Source organism: Strix uralensis, chromosome 16 (assembly GCF_047716275.1).
Source record: "Strix uralensis isolate ZFMK-TIS-50842 chromosome 16, bStrUra1, whole genome shotgun sequence".
Classification (NCBI taxonomy): domain Eukaryota; kingdom Metazoa; phylum Chordata; class Aves; order Strigiformes; family Strigidae; genus Strix; species Strix uralensis.
The window spans coordinates 9,912,159-9,932,125 of NC_133987.1; the positions used below are offsets into that span (position 1 = coordinate 9,912,159).

The 19,967-nt window shown below is 46.7% G+C and overlaps 2 protein-coding genes across 6 annotated transcripts in view; one reads left to right on the forward strand and one right to left on the reverse strand.

Moving 5' to 3' along the window:
- LOC141950717 (cytochrome P450 2W1-like) overlaps positions 1-19,967 on the forward strand; it is a 36,956-nt gene that overhangs the window by 7,885 nt on the left and 9,104 nt on the right. For 2 of the 5 annotated variants that reach the window (XM_074885933.1, XM_074885935.1), the window contains 3 exons: positions 178-362; positions 981-1,122; positions 1,634-4,605. In XM_074885933.1, the coding sequence (XP_074742034.1) occupies positions 178-362; positions 981-1,122; positions 1,634-1,821 (515 nt within the window). In that variant the 3' untranslated portion in view covers positions 1,822-4,605. Of the gene's footprint in view, positions 1-177; positions 363-980; positions 1,123-1,633; positions 4,606-11,559; positions 11,848-19,967 lie in introns of those variants that run through there. The other 3 variants (XR_012631141.1, XR_012631142.1, XM_074885936.1) reach the window with 2 other exon arrangements.
- LOC141950718 (cytochrome P450 2W1-like) lies at positions 5,169-15,437 on the reverse strand. The gene is made up of 9 exons (XM_074885937.1): positions 15,164-15,437; positions 12,553-12,715; positions 10,534-10,683; positions 10,283-10,440; positions 9,295-9,468; positions 8,204-8,345; positions 7,652-7,836; positions 6,986-7,127; positions 5,169-6,168 (listed from the first exon to the last, which is right to left on the reverse strand). The coding sequence occupies exons 1-9, from the start codon at positions 15,359-15,361 to the stop codon at positions 5,978-5,980; spliced, it is 1,503 nt and encodes a 500-aa protein (XP_074742038.1). The 5' UTR covers positions 15,362-15,437; the 3' UTR covers positions 5,169-5,977.

Here is a 19,967-nt window from a genome sequence, read left to right on the forward strand (position 1 = left end):
ACTACTGTTCAGGACCAAAGGATCTGAGGGGTTGTTCTCTCTCTGCTCTCAGGGTCTGGGCAAGCTCTTGCCCTGGGGTAGTGCAACGAACAGTCAGCAAGAGTTGGGATCTGGAGGTGCTTTACCACTGAGGGAAACTCACTTCATGCCTTTCCTTTGGTCTTCCTTCCCTTTCAGAAAAGGTGCACGCAGAGATTGAGCGAGTTCTTGGCCCTGGCTGCTTGCCTACCTTTGAGGACCGGAAAAACATGCCATTTACCAATGCAGTGATCCATGAGGTGCAGAGATTTGTCACCCTCCTGCCACACGTTCCACGGTGCACCTCTGTTGACACCCACTTTAAAGGCTACTTCATCCCCAAGGTACTTGCTGCTCTTCAGAGGAAGAGGGGGGTGCAGCACACCGGTGACCCACAGGGCAAAATGTCACAAGGAGTGGGGGAGCTTGAAGAACAGGGCTTTTGGTGGGAAGGAGTCAGTTCCCTAATCCCCCATCTCCGTCATGCCCAGACCGATGGCAGTGTGACTTCAGGGTTATGCACACAGCTTCCTATTTCCCATAACTCAGTCTTTGTAATCTGGAGTCTGTGCCTTATTCTCTTAACTCTCCATTGCCATTCATTCCCTGTAGAGCACTTCTGCCTCTGGAGTACCATGGCATTGTCCTGTTGCCTGCTTGAGCAAGCAGAGAGCAGCTGGGCAGGAAGGAAGCCTGGCCCACATCTTTCTTCTGCTTCATAACTCAGGAACAGCCAACAACTGTTGTTATTTAATCACATATTAGTCAGTAATTCCAGTGAACTGGGTATTCACACTAACTGAGGGTCATTTGATCATGTGCAAGCCCAGAAATTAGTTCTTCAGAGACAGCAGTTTGTTTGCAGACACAGCCCAAAGGGAGAAACAGTTATGCGGCTGAATGGGCAAAGCCAGAGGTTGACTACATCCACCATGCTAAAGCAAAGCTTGGTTGTGCTGCAGGGAACAACAGTGATTCCTCTGCTCACCTCCGTGCTGCTGGATAAAACACAATGGGAGACGCCAGATGAGTTCAACCCCAACCATTTCCTTGATGTGGATGGGAACTTTGTAAAGAAGAAAGCGTTCCTGCCCTTCTCCACAGGTAACAAAAGCATCTGATGCATGGGGCATGGGGTTCCAAGTGCCCCTCAGAAGATATTAGCCAAGTGGCAGGACTGAGTCTCCCTTGGGAACAGCACAGACTTCAGCAGTGGGGATGGTTTGGAAATACCCTGTCTGGGTTTTGATGACTTGCAAACAGCCCCTCAGCCCACCTTGGAGGCACACCAGGACCTGGCGTTTAAAGACACCACTGGGTCCTACAGAAGACTCAATGCCTTCAAGCAAAAGTTCAGCCTTCCCTCTGCCTTGGGAAGGCTGGTTTCTAGGGTATCCCAGATCAATTCCTTGCAGGCTCAGAGTGAAAAAGCCCTGTTCAAATGCCTATAGAAGACTAGCAGTGATGGCTGCTGAATATCACACCATGCTATTTTGCATTTCTGAGGCCTATACTGTCCCTCACACTGTTGCTACCAAGTAATAGGGAAGAAGTGTCAGGGTGAGCAACCACTTACCCAATCACTCCACTGACAGCCATGCTTTTGGCATTGCAGGGCGGAGAAGCTGCATTGGAGAAAGTCTTGCCACGACGGAGCTTTTCATCTTCTTCACAGGCTTGCTCCAGAAATTTACTTTTAAACCTCCACCTGGGGTCAAAGAATCTGAGCTGGACACGACTGCAGAGGCTGGATTCACCATGAGACCCCATCCACAGTGTGCCTGCGCTGTGCTACGCCAATAAACCCAAGGCTCTGAAATGAGAAAAATCCACAAAATTATTTTGTGCAGAGCCTAGCAGATGCACAAAGGAGAAACCAGATCCCTGTGCAGTAGATACAAATAATGTCTTACTTAAAGCCTTGCAAGTACTGGCTATATGCTTAAAATATCTCTTGAACAAATATTTTTCTAAGAAGCAGAGGAAGGCTGGTGTGTAAGGTTACCTGGAAAATTCCAGCCAGATACATGACTGGAAATAACAGGACAGCCACTACTTTACACATCAAATACACAACATAAGAAAGTTATTTTAGTTCTGAGCTTCTGGGAGAGGTTGCTTCTCAAGAGTGGATCATTTCTTCACTTGGAGACTAATATTAGATACAAATCATCTAATCCCTGCTCTTTTCCCATTCTCTACTGCACATGGGATAAATTATTCCCAAATAACTGCACTTTCTGTGTCTGACGGATGCTCTTACAACACTTTCCAGACTTCTGATTTTGAATCCTAGATACCAAACCCTGGACATTTTAGGCAGTATTTGACCCCTTCTGGGTACAGGCTCTGCTATGCCTGCACTGGTGTGGGACTTAACAGCTCTCTCCAGACAAGTGAAGACCCTCCCAACATTTTTACAAAGGTAGCTCAGATACATAAGCAGAACTTCTTTCCAGAGCATCGTGCGAGAACAGCAAGCATGCAAACATTGCAAAAATGCTTCTAAAATGCTTTTTCCTGAAGCAGCATGGAAGCTGGGCAGATCTGGGCAAAGCGACATCTCCCCTTTCCTTACTTCTCCCAGCTTTCTGTAAGATTTGTTAGGACCTTCCCTTTTCCTGACATTCCTATTTCTTCTCCTCCTCCTCTGAAATGACTAGAGATGGAGCCTCATCACGTCCCCTCGTCAGGGAGGGCAGTAGGACTCTCTTGCAGCAGCTGCCTTCTTCCTTGGTCTGAAATGCTGAGTGGAGGCCAAAAGGATCTGATAGGACTGCAGTGGGAGGTGGGTTGAGCCACTGTCCCACAAAGTGTTTGAGCTGGTTAATCCCTGGGAGGGATCCTTGTCTGCTGTAGGATGGGGAGGAGAAAATTTTTCCTGTTCCCTGCATACCACTTGATTCTTCCAGGTTAATGGTAAATACATGTCTTTGCTCCCAGCCTTGCTCGCAGGTGAATGCAGTTGGACTGGGAGTGCATAAAGCCTCAAGGTTTAGCTCTGCCCTGCTTATACAACTCGAATTTGTGGCTGGCAGGGCGTTTTACCCCAGTAAGGACTGCGGGGCTGGGCTGTCTGTGACTCAGAGGGATCTTGGTGCCATCTCGTGGCAAAAAGAAAATAGAAATCATATTCTGCACAATGCTTATTGCTCTGGCCAGTGCGCAGGAGGCCTGCAGACACAAGGCAGCCCTCGTTTTACAAATCTATACAGTTGCTGCAATCCTTGGACCTGATCATTGCCCCTCTGAGAGCAGGATCCCCTGGTCCCAGCATCATGCCGTGCTAGGGATGGCAGGCTGGGCTGTGGGACATGCTGCCCAGCCAGCTGCGTGGGGCATGAGCCACAGACAGTGTGAGCTGGATTCGTTCAGATCTTACTTTAAAAATCAAGCCACCTGTCATGCCCCAAGTTATTTGCCTTCAATTCAGGTCAGTGTGTTGCAAGGCACAAACATGTTTTTCAGCTGGAGGGAAGACCCTCCGGGCCACTGAGGAATGTAGAAATGGTATTTCCACCCATGAAAGGCAATGTTTTCTGCTAGATAAATATGTAGCTGAGTCATAATCAATGTTCTGCCATCGTTTGGCTTAACAAATAAATGGGAGGCAGGCACTTTCTTTTGCGGAGCTGGCTAATTCATATCACTCCATCCATCTGCTAACACAGGCACAAGTAGGATGCACTTTTCAAAGGAATCAGAGAAACCTGTTTTCCTTGGATGTTTGCACCTGGTAACTCGTGGCTCTTGTTGAGGCACAGGTATTGCTCAGTTTGCTGAACCTCTGTACACAGCCAGCACTGCTGCAGGCTCTGCTCTGCCTGCCAGGGAGTGCCAGTGGAGAAGGTGGTGTCCAAAAAGAGCAGAGCCTGAAGGCTGCTATGGGTGTAGGAAGGGATCCATCTCTTTCCTTCGAAGCCAAGAACCCGAGAGCCCGTGGCAAGGGGTCATGGCTGAGGTTCCACCAGTGAATTTGTGCAGATTTGAACCCAGCCCTGTTTTGTCCCCTGGAGCACTAGATTGTTGTCATATCTGTCTTCTGAGTTCACATTACTTTTGGAGGGGGCTAGAGCAGGAACAGCCCTGGCCTCTCTGAAGCCAAAGGCAAAAGTCTTTTTTTTAATTTCAGTAAGGCCAAGACTTCCTTCATTGAGTTGATATGTGGCTTGCTCCTCAATTGCTTTACCTGTCTCTCCCTGTCCTCCCTGAAGAAGACCCCATCCTGCTGCCCACCACTCCTCAAGAGTGACATTGCCAGCAGGTGATGCTTTGTGAGGGCAGGAGGTAAGAGGCTCAGGGTCCAAGGCACTAAACAGAGGGATAGCACCAGCATCAGTGAAGCTATGATGGCAACCTTTCATTCAGCCTCTGCAAGCAAGAGTTGAAGACATAAAAGTGAAAAAACAAGGCTATCCCCAGGACTGACTAGTAGCCCATAGCTGAGCACAAAGGGAAAGCGCTTTGGCCTGGAGAAACCACTCTGCAGATACAGAGGGTCTCCTGTTGAGCTGGTTTTCACTAGGATGAGGGTATGCAGAACCTCTCACCTGTGAGATACAAGTAAAATGATAATATTTGTTGTCACTCTGGGCTCAGGATCAATCTTTCATGGCATTTGCATTTCTGTGTAATGCAAAGTTGGGTGGCAGGCATATGAAATATAATGAAAACATGGGACTAAAACTTTATTTGGTTCCCATGAAGGGGGAAACAAACAATATGATAAAGCACAGGATAAGAAAATCCATATGGAGAAGCGGCAATTCACAGGCAGATAAATGGATGAAAAATTGCCTGAGCTATACATCAACTGGAATAAGATTGTGGAATACGATGGCAGATAAGAGTGCTACAGAAGGGGATAACAGCCAGACAAAGCTACAGAGGAAAGGAAAACAACCCAAACCAGGTCTTGTCTAATCCCTGATCCCAATTCTCCTTACGTGTGTGTGTGCAACACAAGCACCGTGAAATTAGACATAATTTGCAAGGAAATTGCATGTCTGGTTCCAATGGCCAGACCATCCCAAATACCAGATTGACTGCTGATGTCAGCTCTTAGCATTACCCAGGAGGTATGAAGAGAGGAACAGTGTTTGCTCCTATTTAACAAGGTCAGGAAAGACAGAGATCCATAAAACTAGAAATGGGTCTGTATCATTAGCCTTTTACGATTAGTTGCTGGTACAAATCTCACATGGCCTTATGATTTACACTGCAAACTTAGAAATGTAGATCTTCTTTCATTCAGACTGAAGCAGTGTTGAACTTGGTAGTAACAGCACTTGCTTATCTAAATGGGTTTGCAGACTCTGGGGCATCTTTCAGGACACTGTTCCAAGGTAGAAATGACTTTGTTGTCCCATCCCATGAATTGATCTGTTTTTTCACTCTCGGTGTTTGACTTGTCTGCCTAGCCTGGTAGGATTTTTCTAGAAGCTATGCATAATTATTAGGAAGCTTGGAAAAGTTCAGGAGGTACCTACAGATGATTCAAGTGTGTGATCCACAGTGTATTTCTGTGGCTTTTAGCAAATGTTGATGTGTCTTTTCTCAGGGTTTCAGGCAGATTTCTGCAACGTTATGAACCTCACTGCTTTGCCATGGGAGCCTGGGTGTCACACCTAGTACTCATGGGCTGCATCCCCTTCACCAGACCACCTCCTTGGTCCCTCCATTGGCTCCATGCACAGTCTGTCTTGAGAAGAAGTGTGTGTTTGTCAACCATGATCATGGTTTCTAATTGATCATATGCACCCCTCACAGCACAAGAGCAAAGAGGGGGTCAGCAACCTATGGAGAAGATGTAGTGTTGGAGAGCAATGGAGATGGAGACAGTGGGAAGGGGACGTGAAAGAGGGTGATGTGGCAGGATGGGGGGTGGTGAGTCCTAGCGTAGGTAAGTTGGGTCTAAGCAGCTTCCCACTCATTGGGCTGCTCTTCAGCAAGGCTGTGGTTATTCACGCAGGACAGCACAGGTTGCCTGAGGCTGAGGCCTTAATGTGAAAGTAGTTTGGGGAACAGTAAGGTCCAAGTCAGACTCTGAGACTCCTGGCTGAGGTTGAAAAGTAAACGTCTGCAGCAACCCTACAAAGAAGACAAACAGCTCCATCTTGGCGAGACTTTCTCCAATGCAGTTCCTTCGCCCTGTAGATGAAAGCAGTGTGTTTACTTGATGGAAAGATTGAATTAGAATATTTGCCATGAACACGTTAGCATCTGAGATGTTGCAGTGGAAGCAGAAGTGGAACCTTGAAACACACCAGAGTGTTTTGGAGGAGAGGAGCCTGTGCTGCTAAAGGTAGCTGTCCCGGTCACACTGGTACAGTGTGCCTGCCTGGTCTCTTTTATCCCACAGCTACCTGCAGCAGCAAGTCACAGCCATGTTACAGGGTTATTATGCATTTATGTTGTACCCTATCCTTAGCTCTTCCAACCCTCTCAGCATCCTTAGCCCTTTCTCTTCGAAAAGCAGCCTGAGAGAAAAATGCTGGCTGTAATACCCAGACAAGGTGCAAGGCTTATTGGGACCCTCCTCTTTGGCTCTGGTGGGCAATGGATGAGGCCTTGTCCATCAGACCCACTCATACATGGGACTTTCCTCAAGACAGGACTTGAGGATCCCGGGATTGTATCCTCACTTGCAGGAGAGCTCATGAAACCCTGTACAAAACTATGCTGGCAGCCCCACCAGTCCTGTCTTATTATCCACCTACTCCTGACAGCTTTAAGGCATTTTTCCACCTTCTTTTGGATGCCATATATTGCTTCTCTCCTGTTGAACCTTTGGGGACCAACCCCTTCAGTGGTGTGCTCTGAGAGCAGCCTTTTGCCTGGATGCAGAATAATTGACTCCATTCGGTTGCCTGGTTGCTTATTGACCGAGTTAAAGGCAGTACTTAGCCATGAAGACCATGTTAGTGTATATTGTAATAAAATGCTCCTGCCATAGCCCTTTAGTTACCTGTGGAGAAGGGCAGGAAAGCCTCTCTCTTTACAAAATTCCCTTCAGCATCAAGGAAGTGGTTGGGGTTGAACTGATGTGGTGTCTCCCATTGCGTCTTATCCAGCAGCACTGAGGTGAGTGATGGGATTACAATTATACCCTGGAAGAAAAGGACATGCAGGCACAAAATATAGCAGAAGTGCTCCGTTTCCGTTCAATTTGTGACACAGACTTTGGTGTCCCAGGAGATTTGCTCCACCTGGAGTAGGTGAAGATCCTGAGGGTTTTATCCCATCAGCCCGTGGAGAGAGAAGTCAGTGAAATTTTCCCAGCAGTGCGAAGGATTGAAGCCAAACCCTGGGAGGTGCTGTGAAAACCTCAAGCAGAGATCAAGCAGATCCTGTAAATTCCCTGGCAAACACTTCACTGTGCAGATGGCACCAAGGAGGTAAATCGAGGTCACTTGTGGAGTGAGGAAGTCCTGAGGATGAGAGGGATTGAGTTCTACAATACCAGTCTCTCTGAACTCAACATAGTCACTGGAGGGGAAGAAACTCTTCTGGGGGTGATTTTGGATGCTTACTTTGGGCTTCAGTCCTATAATTCCCTCTAAAGACACCAGTCTTTAATGACACTAGCAAAAATGAGGGGGGGGGTTGTTCCTGGGATGGAGCAGTTACCTACCTTGGGAAGGAAGTAGCCCCTGAAGTGGGTGTCAACCGCAGTGCAGCGGGGAACGTGGGGCAGGAGGGTGATAAATCTCTGCACTTCATGTAGCACAGCATTTGTAAATGGCATGTTCTTCCGATCCTCATATGTGGCCCAGCTTCCAGATTTGACGGTTCTCCCAATCTCTTCCTGCACCTTTTCTGGAAGGAACATACAGAGGGGATGTGCCCAGCAAGGAAGCCAATTCCCTACTTGGATTCGGATTTGGGAAAAACATATTTTTCCAGGGTCTAGATGGAAAGGATTCTTAAAACACCAGCCTGGGTTTCCCTGCTCTATTTCTAGTTCAGGCATGTGGATGGGTTGTTTCCCCAGCATCATACTTTGATCTCCACTTATTCTTTCTCCTAGCAAGGCAAAGGGACTTTTGCTGTGAATTTGATCAGCATCTCATTACGTCAGGAGTTCATAACAATAAAGAGATGGGATTCAGCTCTTAAGGAAAAAGAGCCAGGCCTCTCCCCTCCCCATATCAGCCATGCCATGGATGGAATAAAAGTAGCTCACTTTGAATCTCTGGGTATTTCATCATCAGCAGAATGGCCCACTGGAGCGTTGTGGCTATGGTCTCTGTTCCCGCCATGACCAGGTCAAGTATGGATGCTATCAAGTTGTCATCATGAAAGAGGCTGTCTTTCTTGTTTTTCTCCTTGAAAAACACAAGTGGTAAGAAAGGTCTTAAAACCACCAGTCTTAGTATTCAGCAAGCCTGGGAAATACTGCATAGCCTATGACACTGCTGACTATGATCTTGTGTTTGTGAACTGGGTGATAAAATAGACCTGATCTTGAATGCACAGCATTCACCAAAGATGGGAGCACCAAAGATGGGAGGTTTGGAGTGGCGTTTTGGTTGCGCATCCATCTCCTCCTAGAAGCAAGCTGAAGCCCAGGGCCAGAAGCTGTTCACAGACTCAGCCTCACAAGTTTGGAAAGAGCCCAGCCTCTCCCCTGGTCAGAAGGAGATTCAGCTAATCCTACCTCTGAGGGACGGCGCCTCTCCAAGGGCAGGTTTGAATCCCCAACAATGTTCAAAATGACCTTTCAGGCCATTTCTGCTGGGCTTTAGGACTATACCCTTCCTCCACATAGGAGGGTAGAATACTTAGTACCGAAGTTTGGCCCAGATCCAGCTGGAAAGAAGAAAAAACTCAGAGCCCAAATATTTTGTATTGGATAAGGTGCAGGGCAGGGCTAGGACTTGTACTGATGAATTATCATTCAAGTACTTTAAGTGTATCGTTCATCTTGGAGCAACGGTATTGATGATTAATTGATTTGTTGTAAAAAGAAAGGCAGAGTCAGTTTTCATGTGAATTCATGCATTTTCTACTAGGAACAAGTTGCTGATCTCACATTATTAGTGCTGCTATTTCAGGAGTGGACTGAAACAGTGTCTTTCATATCTTAATTTTGATAGAAAAATCCCTGCAGTAAATTACACCAACTGTAAGAGACTGGTGTCTGATTTCAATACCACTAGAATAACAGCATGGATTTCAATAGGTTTACATGACATGACTGAAATCAAGACTCAGCAACTGTTTTAGCTAGAAAATTGGAAGGAGACACTGCAGTCAACAAAGCTACGCAAATACCTCTTGTTGCTTGAATATCAGTGCATCAATGTAGCTCCTAACGCTGTTCTCATTGATATCCTCCCTGCTTGCCTTCATGTATTGCCTTAAAATGGTGCGCACATCTTCTATTTTCCCAAGCATAATCTTGTGGGTTTTGAAAAGAAATCCAAGGAACGGGTAGAAATTGAAATACTAATGAGGAATTAAAAAAGAGAAGCATTAAGTCTGCAGAAATTTCATCGTGCTGAAACAGCTTTGTCCTAAGGCATGACATATCAGTTGATTTTTGTCCTGTAGCAGTAGTATCTTAGTATCCTAGGGACTTCCTGGTCAGATTTTTGTAATGGAGGGCTTTGCAACCTTTGAGCCTTTCTTTAGTACTACCTAATTTTAGGCATTTATGCTGTTCTGTGGGAACAGATCCTCTACCAGTAACAGCCTAGTCAGCCTCTCAACAGAGTTGGGGCTCCACTGTGCCAGGCCACCAGCCACTTTAGATCAGTATGAATCTAGTTAGTTTTTTCCAACATCATTTATGAAGGACTGGGTATGATAGTTTGAAAATAAGTGAAGTTTTCCTGGCACTTTCCAAGGAAGTGTTTTTAATGCAGTCTGTGAAATCTCACTCACCTAGACATCAACATTGAATGTGTCTTTTTAGAAAATGCACCAAGGGCAAAGAAAGCCTAGATGGTGCATTATGCTGAAAAAGAAAAAAAAAACAAACCAACAAACCAAAACATCTGTGGAACTGAAATAACCATAGTTCTGTTCTCGTATTAGTGCCACACAGATGTGCAGGGTGGTTCAAAAGGAGAATAGCAAAGGGGAATCTGGCAGCACATTTGTGGTGACCAAGGTGGTACGTGGAGAACTGTCACATTTTATGTGTAATGGCTGGTTCTGAACATTTGAAAACTGCTGAACTAAATCCTGTGGTTTGTGTGGCTCACAAATGTAATGTGCCAGTGTAAAATCATGTTAATCTGTGGGACGGGTTACTTACACTCAAATATGGAGATCCCAGAAGAATCATAACTTCATCTATGAGTCTTAAGAGAGTGAGAAATGTTGGATCCTTATAGTCAAACCTGTCCCCAAACAGCATGATGAAGGTGATGTTGATTGGAGCACAGTTGAAGGACGTCAGGCTAAAAGGTTCCCCTGCAATGGGAGGAGGATGGAAATGTTAGTGAGATGTTGCAGCAGCAGTGACACATATGAGGCTTTATAGCACTGTGATGGTCTCCAGCTCACCTTTGAAGGATTTGATCATCTCGATAAGGAAGTGAAGCTCCTCAAAAATTCTCCCTTCTATCATTTTTTTCCCCATGCCGAGGTTGCGCATGCTGGATACAGTGAATCTCCGCGTTGTTCTCCACAGCTCCCCAATAGAGAAGAACAAACCTGGGGAGGCCGTGAGACATCGCCGCTGGGCTCATGGGCGGAGGAGCCCCACCACACGAAACAAAATAGGGGACTGGATGAGGAGGGATCTCCACAAGTGTTTCTGCTGCCCAGTTTCCCATGGATTTAGGGACTAAGGGTCTCCCATTTCTGTGTGCCCTATCCCTTGTACCCTCTCAGCTCCTTTCTCCCAGTCTCACAGAGCCTGTAGTTCGGGAAAAACAAGCTCCCACCCAACCCAGTTTGCCCCAGCCCTCTCCTGAGTGCAAGATAAGCATGTATGACTTTCAGACCAGTACGGGTTGGCTGTAGAGCTGGGGAGAGATGTTGGTGTAAGTCAATCATGCAACCTTTCTGACCCTGTTTGGTTGCAAGTCTAAGGCCTCAAGCAACAACCTTGTATCTTCTCCGTTCATCCTATTCCAGTCATAAAGGTATTTTATCTGTGTGGGATGGGATAATTCAGTCTCCTCAACCCTGGTCAGCGCTGAACTGTTCTATTGAGATTCACAGCAACACTGTATATCAGCAGTGGCAAAAATACTGTAATTTTATGTAGGTTTCTGAGCTCATGCCTTAATGATCACTAACACCACCAAGCAGGGATGGGTATTTCATCCTGTCAGAGACTTGGAAATAGCGAAAGAAAAAATTGCGTCAGTAATCCAAAGACTATCTCAGATTGTGTCAGTTGAAAAGCTGTATTCCAGCACTTTGCATCTTCATCTTGGTTGCAAGGTTTTTAAATGTGTTTGTTCTAGAATAAGCATTATTTTAATGCAGTGTAGTTTTAATTTGGAAAGCAAAACTTCTTGCTCTAAAAATGTTAAAGCAAATTTCTAAACTTCATTTTTAATTTTTCTTTAATTCATGCAGATTCATCTGGATCATTCTTTTTCTGCAAACAGCTTCAGAGTCAACAAATTGGAATTTTCTGAAGAAAAAATGTTTCATGGGAAAATTGGTGACCATAGTTACTTAACAGCTCTGTGAGTCACCTCTAAGTGGCTCAGACTTGGGCTGAGAAGGTAAGCGTAAAAGGACTTATAGTGCAATACTGACAGTCTCCCACAGGGATATTTTACATGTAAATTAGCTCTGAAAAATGCTTTTCTCCCCATCGATTCCTTTTCCTTATGTAGCGATAAATTCATCTATTGATATTATGTCTGGGTAATTTAATTTCTAATTGTAATCCCAACTTCAGCCTGTGACCAGCATATAAAGCTGCCTTTTGGATGCTGAAAGCTAAAGCCTCGGCTGAAGCAGAGGATGGAAAAACAAGACAAAAGGTCCTCTGAAATACCAAGGGATGGAGAATTGCCTTGAAAAAACTATGGGGTTGTTTGTGGGGGTGCATTCCCATCCTCAGCCTATTGTTTCTGCCTGAACCTGTTTCATGTTGGTCCACCCAAGATCCCAAGAGTGGGAGGCAAGGCATGAGGGACTGATGATGTCCAAAATTGTGGCACCTGCCAGTGGGAGGAAGGGAAAAGCCCTACAGCTCCAAACAGCCAAACCAGTTAGTCCAAAGTCCCCTGAAACTGTGGGGAAGGAAAATGCAGTGGCGAGCCACTCTCATTGACATCTTATGGAAATTAACCTCAGAATTACCACAGTGCCTTTAAAAATCCCACTCCTCACCCTTGAATATTTAGGATATGGGTCAGCCACAAGTGCATTAGCAAAACTTATGAAAAGCCAGGAAGCATTGTGTGCAAACGAGGAAAGCCAAATGTTTTCTGTTGGCTTGGCTTCAGAAGGGTCCAAGGGGGATGTTTAAAAGCCGGGCTCCAGGGATGCACAGTTAGGCTGGCACTAAGCGACGGCGTCGTCCCTCCCGCCCACCCCCGCTCATTGCTCTAGTACCGTTTCCGTTCTGAATTTGGTCAAATATTGGGATGGATGGTCTGTCTACAAACTCCTCTGTGTAGTTCACAAGCGCCTCCCGCACAACTTCGTACCCGGTCAGGACCACAACTTTCTGGAACCCAAAGTGGAGGGTGAAGATGGGGCCGTATTTTTCCGCAAGCTGAAAAAGAGTCGAGCTGTGATGGTCAGGAAGGGAGGGAGCGTGCATGGGGCAAGTGCCCATTGCTTTCTGAAAGGACATATTACATCCTGGCATCCTGCTGGGAATGGCTGTGGAGCCGCTACCTGCAGAATGGTGCCTGTGAGCCGGAGCTCATCATGGTCAAGCACGAGGCATTTTGTAGGGATGCCTGGCTGACATCTGTATGGATTTTAGGCTTCTTTCCATGAAAGAACCCCCACCCCCCATCAGTGCATTACTAATCTGGTTTTGCTGTTAAGGAGAAAGTAAATGCAAAACAAAAAACCCACCTAGAGTTAAAGACCGGACCTCAAATGGCAACACAAGTTGGCAAATCGGAGAAAGATGAAAACAGAGAAGACATTTCAGTGCAAATGATGCTGTCACACAGGAAATCTTTGGTACGATGCTCCTCTCATACCAAAGCACTCCTGCATCCCTGCTACTAGACCAGAGGAGCAGTTTGCCCCATGCCAGGCATTTAGTTTGCCCTGGATGACCACATATTGCAAACCCATGCCCCTCTTCTTGGACCTGTCTTTCGTACCTAAAGCTCAGCTGGACACAGCAGGGAAAAACCCACAGCAGGAGCAGGCAGCTGCCTGAACCACTGGCTGTCCCCATGCTTGTACACAAAGTGATGCTTGTTTTGCACTGAGAAGGCTCTGGATGTATCTTTGCTGTAACAGAGAGGCTCTTTCACTGCTACACACCCCAGGACAAATTCTCTGCAGCTCCCCACCAAAGCTATGCCTTGCCGGGCAGTTTTCAAAGGCAACACAGTACCTCAGGAGGCTGAAAACCCTTCCAGGAGCATGCGGTCCTGCTGGCATGTCCTACATCTGCTCCTGGAGCCACTGTGCTGTGCGCAGATCCCCACTCCTCTTTGGCAGGAAAAGGGGTCTGCAGCAGAGTGAGGCAGGCTGGCGGGGGAATCCATGCTCTGTAAAGCCCATCATGTGTGTGCCTGCTGCTACACGCCTGCATTTTACAAGGGTCAGACTGTCATTCCCCCCGCAGCCCCTGCCCATGTATCTCCTTGTCACTGCACTGGGGACTGTGGGAGGCTGACTGCTCCTGCCTGCCTCTGCCCCATCGCTGCGGTTGCATCTTGCTCCCTGGCAGCTTGAAAACAGCGCTCAGGGACAGCTGAGAAGAGTTTGGGCCAGGCTGGAGCAAGGTGGTGGGAAGCCGCAGTTGAAATCTGCTGCTTAAGCAAACACACGGTGTATGTGTGCAGCCTCAGCCCGCGCTGGGTCCACCAGCAGCTTTCACAGGGGAGAGGGGGCCACCCCATCAGGGTGCCCAGCCAGCGAACACTGGTGTCTGCTGCTCAGTCAATCACCATTTTTTGCTCTCTGCCGGGTGAGATGGAGGGATAACCCCTCTGGAGTAATCCCAAAGTAAAGGGGAACACAGGCAATACCAAACAGAGCCTAGCAGGTGATGAAAGCATGCCAAGGTAATTCCAAACCACCGCTCAGAGACTGCAGCACCGTCTGCCCAGCCCCACTGGGTAAACTGACCCCAACCCTGCCACTGCCCATAACAACACCAGGTGCTGGGAGCCTCACCCCATGGCAGCACTAACCCACCGCTTGGCTGCTCCCAGAGACCTGCCGGTGTTTGCTGAGCACTGGTGTTACGGGAGCCGTGTCAACGCCTGGTCATGAACCGCTGCTGTCTGTTTGCTCACTCTCTCCCTGACCCTGGTGCAGGTCGGTCCCCGAGGGTGCTGTCTGCTAAAGCGAGGGGGGAGCGCTCAGCAGCCCGACATAAACACCCTGGGCTGTGCCTGCCTTGTCTTGCACCGAAGAACTGTTTACCACCATAAGTGGGGTAAGTTGCCTTAATGACAGGTTAATAGAAGAGCTTACAGGCTATTCATTCTAGTTCCTTAGCGCAACTTTTCCATCCCTTGCTTGTGCTGCTGTCTAGATTTTAATGCGTATCCAATTCAAGAGGGAAGTGGATTTTGTGATGGGGCATCTGGATTTGGCCCTCTCTGAAGCAGTTTTGGGGTCACTGCATCGTGGAATTCCCCTTGCCAGTTCTCCAGGGCAGAGGAGAGGGAAGAAATTTCATTTCATGTTAGTTATGTCCTAATGCTTTAAAAGATTTCTGGGTGTCTGAGCTGTCAAATTAATATTCCAAATCCCACAAGCATTATATACTTCATGTACATCATCACAATTACATGAAGAAATCCCATATTACCCAGAGGTCTTTTTTTAATGGTTGATTGCTCATAAATGACATTGCATCAACACAGACATTGGCTAGAAGAAGCCCAGAAAAATATTATAAAACTATTTTCACACCTTTACAATTTAGTTTGAATTAAAAAAAAGACAAAAAATTCTCACTGATATATCCCAGGCAGCGTTAAAATCTATGAGGGTCTGGGTTTGGGGGTTTTTGTCCTACCTTCATTAGTGATTTATCTTGCCTTCTAAGATCCACCAAGTGCAGGTTACCAATGATCGGAAGAGGAGTTGGACCAGGAGGAAATTTAAAAGCTGAATTTTTATAGCCAGTTGAAAAATAGAGTACAGCTAATAATACTGCTGCACACAGCAGACAAATTAATGCAGGATCAGAGATAAATGAAATCAAAAAAGACATTTTTTTAGTAATAATCTGGTTTTTGGGGGTTAGAAGCAATAAAAATGCAGTGGCACTGTTCAGTTTCTGCCAGCTGGCTTTCTGTTTGCTCTCTGCGATTGCTACAAGCACTCGATTCTTATTAAGGTTTGTAGAGTACCTAAATAAATACTGCATACTCCACCCTCTTTAAACACCTCAGAGAATGTGGTCTAAGCAGTTTGCAAAGCCTGTCCAGAAGTAAAGAGAGTTTCAAATTACAAACCCATGCATGTGTGTGCAAGAACATATACATGGGAAAAGGTGCTTGGCATTCCTCTGTAACCTCCTCCTCCCCCTGAGACCTCAAGGTCCTTTATTAGCAGTACTATGACCCTCCAAACACTCCACTGACATGGGGAAATGAAAAGGTTTCTTTGAATCCTATTAGAAACCTGCAGATTCAGATTTCGGTAGAGTTTGAGATCTCTGTGTTACTGGAGAGAAAAATAGTATTGTTATGGGAGACTTTAGCTTTCTTGATGTCAAGTGGAGATCAAAGGTTGTTAATAATGGTAAAGCCCATGTATCCCTGGGGGTTGTAGCCCATAAACTTCTTCATAAAGTCGGCTCTGAACTGCCCAGAAGGGATGTGATTTCAGACTTTGTGTCTGAAGTAGAGGACATGTAATAGCTAGCCATGGAAAATTAGCTTGGATCAAGTGATCATGAGTGGATTCATGAGTGGAATGGAAGACAAAATTAGATTTGAAACTTCTGGGAGGACTCTTCATTTTGCAAGAGCAGCTTCTAAGAGATAGAGGGAAGAAGTTAATGAAGCCAGGTGACCTGTCAGGCTTCAGAAGGGGAACAAGGCAGGAGAATGGAATTATTTTAAGTCAAAGGTGCTAAACACCTGGAGCTTGTATCCCTCATAAAGGTTTAAATCTTGTACAGAAAGAATTGAGATCTACCTGGTTGAGTAGTGATTTTCAGGAGGATATTGGCAATAAACAGCCAATGGAATAAGACTGTTTAGGGAAGAAAGAGCTGCCTTATATGATCAGGAAGCACAAGGCTAAAGGTACATTTATCCAAAGGTTGGATCATAAAAGGCCATTACTCAGCAAATATGGGTCCTCAGCCTTGCACATGCAAAGAAGGTAGGGAAGGAAGTGGACTTGATCTGAAGGTCAGCATAGTTATGGTTAGCACAGTCCCAGAGCAAGCGTCTGCTTGGTTGTACACTAGAGCTGCCTGCGTGGTGTGGAGATGTTATGGCACAACAGCTGCCCAGAAGCAGAAGAAGCAAGTATGTTGCAACATTTCTGAGATTTTTTTTTTTTATTGGTTTCCAAGAAATGGGCTGGAGGCAACAGTTTCCCTCAGAGCATGCCTAGGATGACTCAACCCTGCCTGCTCAAGTGAGTGAAGAGGCAGAGGGGCTGTAAAGACAGGCAAGAAGGATCAGGGCTGGCACAGGATGCAGAATGTGGGCATTGCGATGAGAACTTGCGATGGCACATGCTCTGCGCCCTGTGAAAATGTTTGTTCCTGCAGGGTTTTGTTTGACCGGCAGCACCCTGAAGTGCAAAAGTTACGTGTTGCTGCCTCTCTCCTGGTATTTCATCCTTGCCCTGGGAGCTGCTGAAATCATAAAAAGACCTTTCAGAAAGAGACTTAAATTATCTCTGAAAAGCCGGGGTGGAGGGGTGAACATATTGGGTTTTTTTAAACCAGGCTCTGAGTGCAATGCATTAAAATGACAAAGGTAAGTCAAGCTCTTGCGATGACAAGAAATTCCTGTCTCAATAATGTGTCTGGTACGTGTTTCGCTCCGAAGCCGCGCTGCTACGTGCTCCCCTGCCTGAGCACACAGAGCTGAGCACAAACCACCTGCCAGGCGCTGACACCGCTCCGGGTGCATTCCTGGGGCAGCCAGGCCCCTCAGGGTGCTCACAGCCAGGTTGTCCTTGGTCCCTCGAGCCCACGTGGCAATCCCCTGCCACCGCATGTGAACCAGGTGGTTCTGGTGAGGACATGGAGCGTGGGCATCGTCCACTGACCCCTAAGCACAGCCACTGCGCTGACAGTTAACCAGCCTGGGGAGAGCCAGCCAGTAAAGCATCTGCCCTGCATCCTTTAAATTAACTTAAATCCTCCAAAATGTCTGTGCCCTTCCTTGACCAGCAGTGCATCCAGGACTGCAGCCTCAGGTAATTCCTGCTGGCTTTTACTGCGATGAATTCCTTTTAAACAAGGGCAGGAGCCACAGGAGGCCACATCAGAGAGTCATCCAGAGCCATGTCCTGTTTCAGACAGCAGTTGTGATTTTCTGGAGTTAGAAGTTCAATTATTTCCTTTGAGCTGTTTGTGGCTAGGAACATTACTCACTCTTTGCATTGCTAAACATGTCCTGGCTGCACGTTGCCCCGGCATCCCTGTGCTCACCTCTCCAGTGTGGGTGTATTAAAGGTGGTGCAGCCCAAATTTATCAGTTTGACCCAAAATCAACTTCGTCCTGCCACACCAGATAGATAACATCAACAGAGCAAAATATTGATTTATTAAGTAGGAGATACGGTCTGGCTTGCAGTAGTTAGACTGCAAATAGAGCAACAGCAAAACAAACGTGAGCAAGTGTAGCAGCAAAGGCTTTCTTGTTACATAGCTTGTCAAGCAGACTCTTGAGATGTAACCAGAAGCTGGAGCTGGCCCCACGGTACAATGCACGTGCAAGTGCAATACCAGTACAAGTACAAGGTACCATACAACTGTTAGAGTGCTGCCTTTAGCTGCGTGAACTAAAGCTGGTGTGAAGAGTCAGTCTGTTGGCTAGAGAGTGCCCTACTTTGTTATCCCTCCATATTCTCTTCTTCCTTTCTTTCCTTAAATTTGCAGCACAGATCAGCTTTAGATGACAGTAACTTTAGTTTTATGCTATAGATTTACCATAACTGCCCCCTCAGTCTCTGTAACTTTCTATTTCTCCCTTCTTTCTTTTCATCCTAACCTGCCTTTCCTAACTCCAAACCAACACAAAAGCATCTTCAGTGACTCACTGCTCCCTAACCTGCATGTGGTTTCCCCCTGTTTCACGGCACATGAAGCAGCCTCCTCTCTCGTAGCTGCACCACCATTCAGATTTCACACACATATCACGTGGGTGTAGCCTTGCAGGTACAGCTAGTTGTTCCTACTCCTGATGTCTGCTACATGAAATAAATCAGTAATTGTAGTAATCAAACAGCTGCTCTAGGACAGCCACAGTCTCTGGGGTGTCACCAGCTTTCTACAGAGACCCCCATACAACAAGTTAATGGTACAGGGGAGCAACCTGGTAACAAAGTTTAACCTGCTTCTCCTTCCAGGCTCTATTACCAATTTTACATCTATTTTCACAGTGACTACATTCAAAATCCTATTAGCCTTAACAGTGATTCAGGGTCTCTGCTGGCAGAATGTGAACACTATCAGCTCTGGATTTGTAACTTTGGTTCCTACATAAGTGTCCAAAGCACTTCTTGCAAGCACCAAAATTTCACTTGCAGTTCTTACTGCGATGGTCCTGCTCCTGCTGTGTCCTGAGCACATACGACTTCCATGGGAACCCGTGGCAGTGGTATTTGCTCAGCAGTGCAGGCTGATCTGTTACTCTGCCTTGAGACCTTGCTGCCTATCCCTGACACAAGGAATGTCTGGAGAGCAAGACAGCTCGAAATGCCAGGGGCTGTGTATCTGTTGCAGAGCTGAAGACAGCAGTATTTTCTAAAGAGTCGACGCCCCATTTTCAGTCAAATGGAAAATATTCATCCCAACACACCTGATAACATGAGATTGAAGTTTGAATTAGGAGCCTGTGGATGATGGTTCACCCTGCAGTCAATGGAGAGTGAGCAATTCAGACCTTATGGCAATTCAGACCTTACGGCAGTTGAATCATCCACTGAAGGATCCTCTCTCTCTGTGGAGGGTAGAGGGGATCTAGAAAGCAACTACGGCTCCTAAGGTGCAAGCAGAGAAGAGGGCTGAGCCTCTCTCAGCTCTCTGATGGGAGCGTGGCTGCGTCGCCCTCACACTGCCTTGGGCTTGCGTCCAGCTTTAGCCATGCTGAGTCAGAAACTCTTCACTTTCTGTGGCTGATCATTTTCTGCCAGTTTAGGGATCTAAGATGGCCCAGTAAGGGATCGGGAAAGTGCCAGAGCCAGCACAAAGCCAGGAGAGGTAAGGGAGTGGTAGAAATGCCTTTCTTAGCAGAAGCAGAAAGCTGCTAGATTGGCCCCATCATAAACAGACTCGTTGGCATAAAGTGCCTAGTGTGAGTTGGAATGAACCCACTTCCCAAACCACTTGATGTTTTCTGATAACTGTCCCGTGCCTGGCTCTTGGCATCAGCCCATGTTACACCCTCGTGGCTGGGACTCTGTAATAAAGATAAGGCAGGTTGTATCGCACAATGAAAGCTCAGTCTGAGGCTCAGCTGAACAACCGTCCTGGGGAGATTTCTAGATCCATCAAGTGTCTGTTGTCTCCAGGTGGGCCATTGATAATCAGCTCTGCTATAGAGCTAGGACTTTGGGCTGAGAAATTCCCCATGGAGGCTCTCAGAAGAGAGCCTCTGATGGTTACATCTATAGAGGAGGCTTGA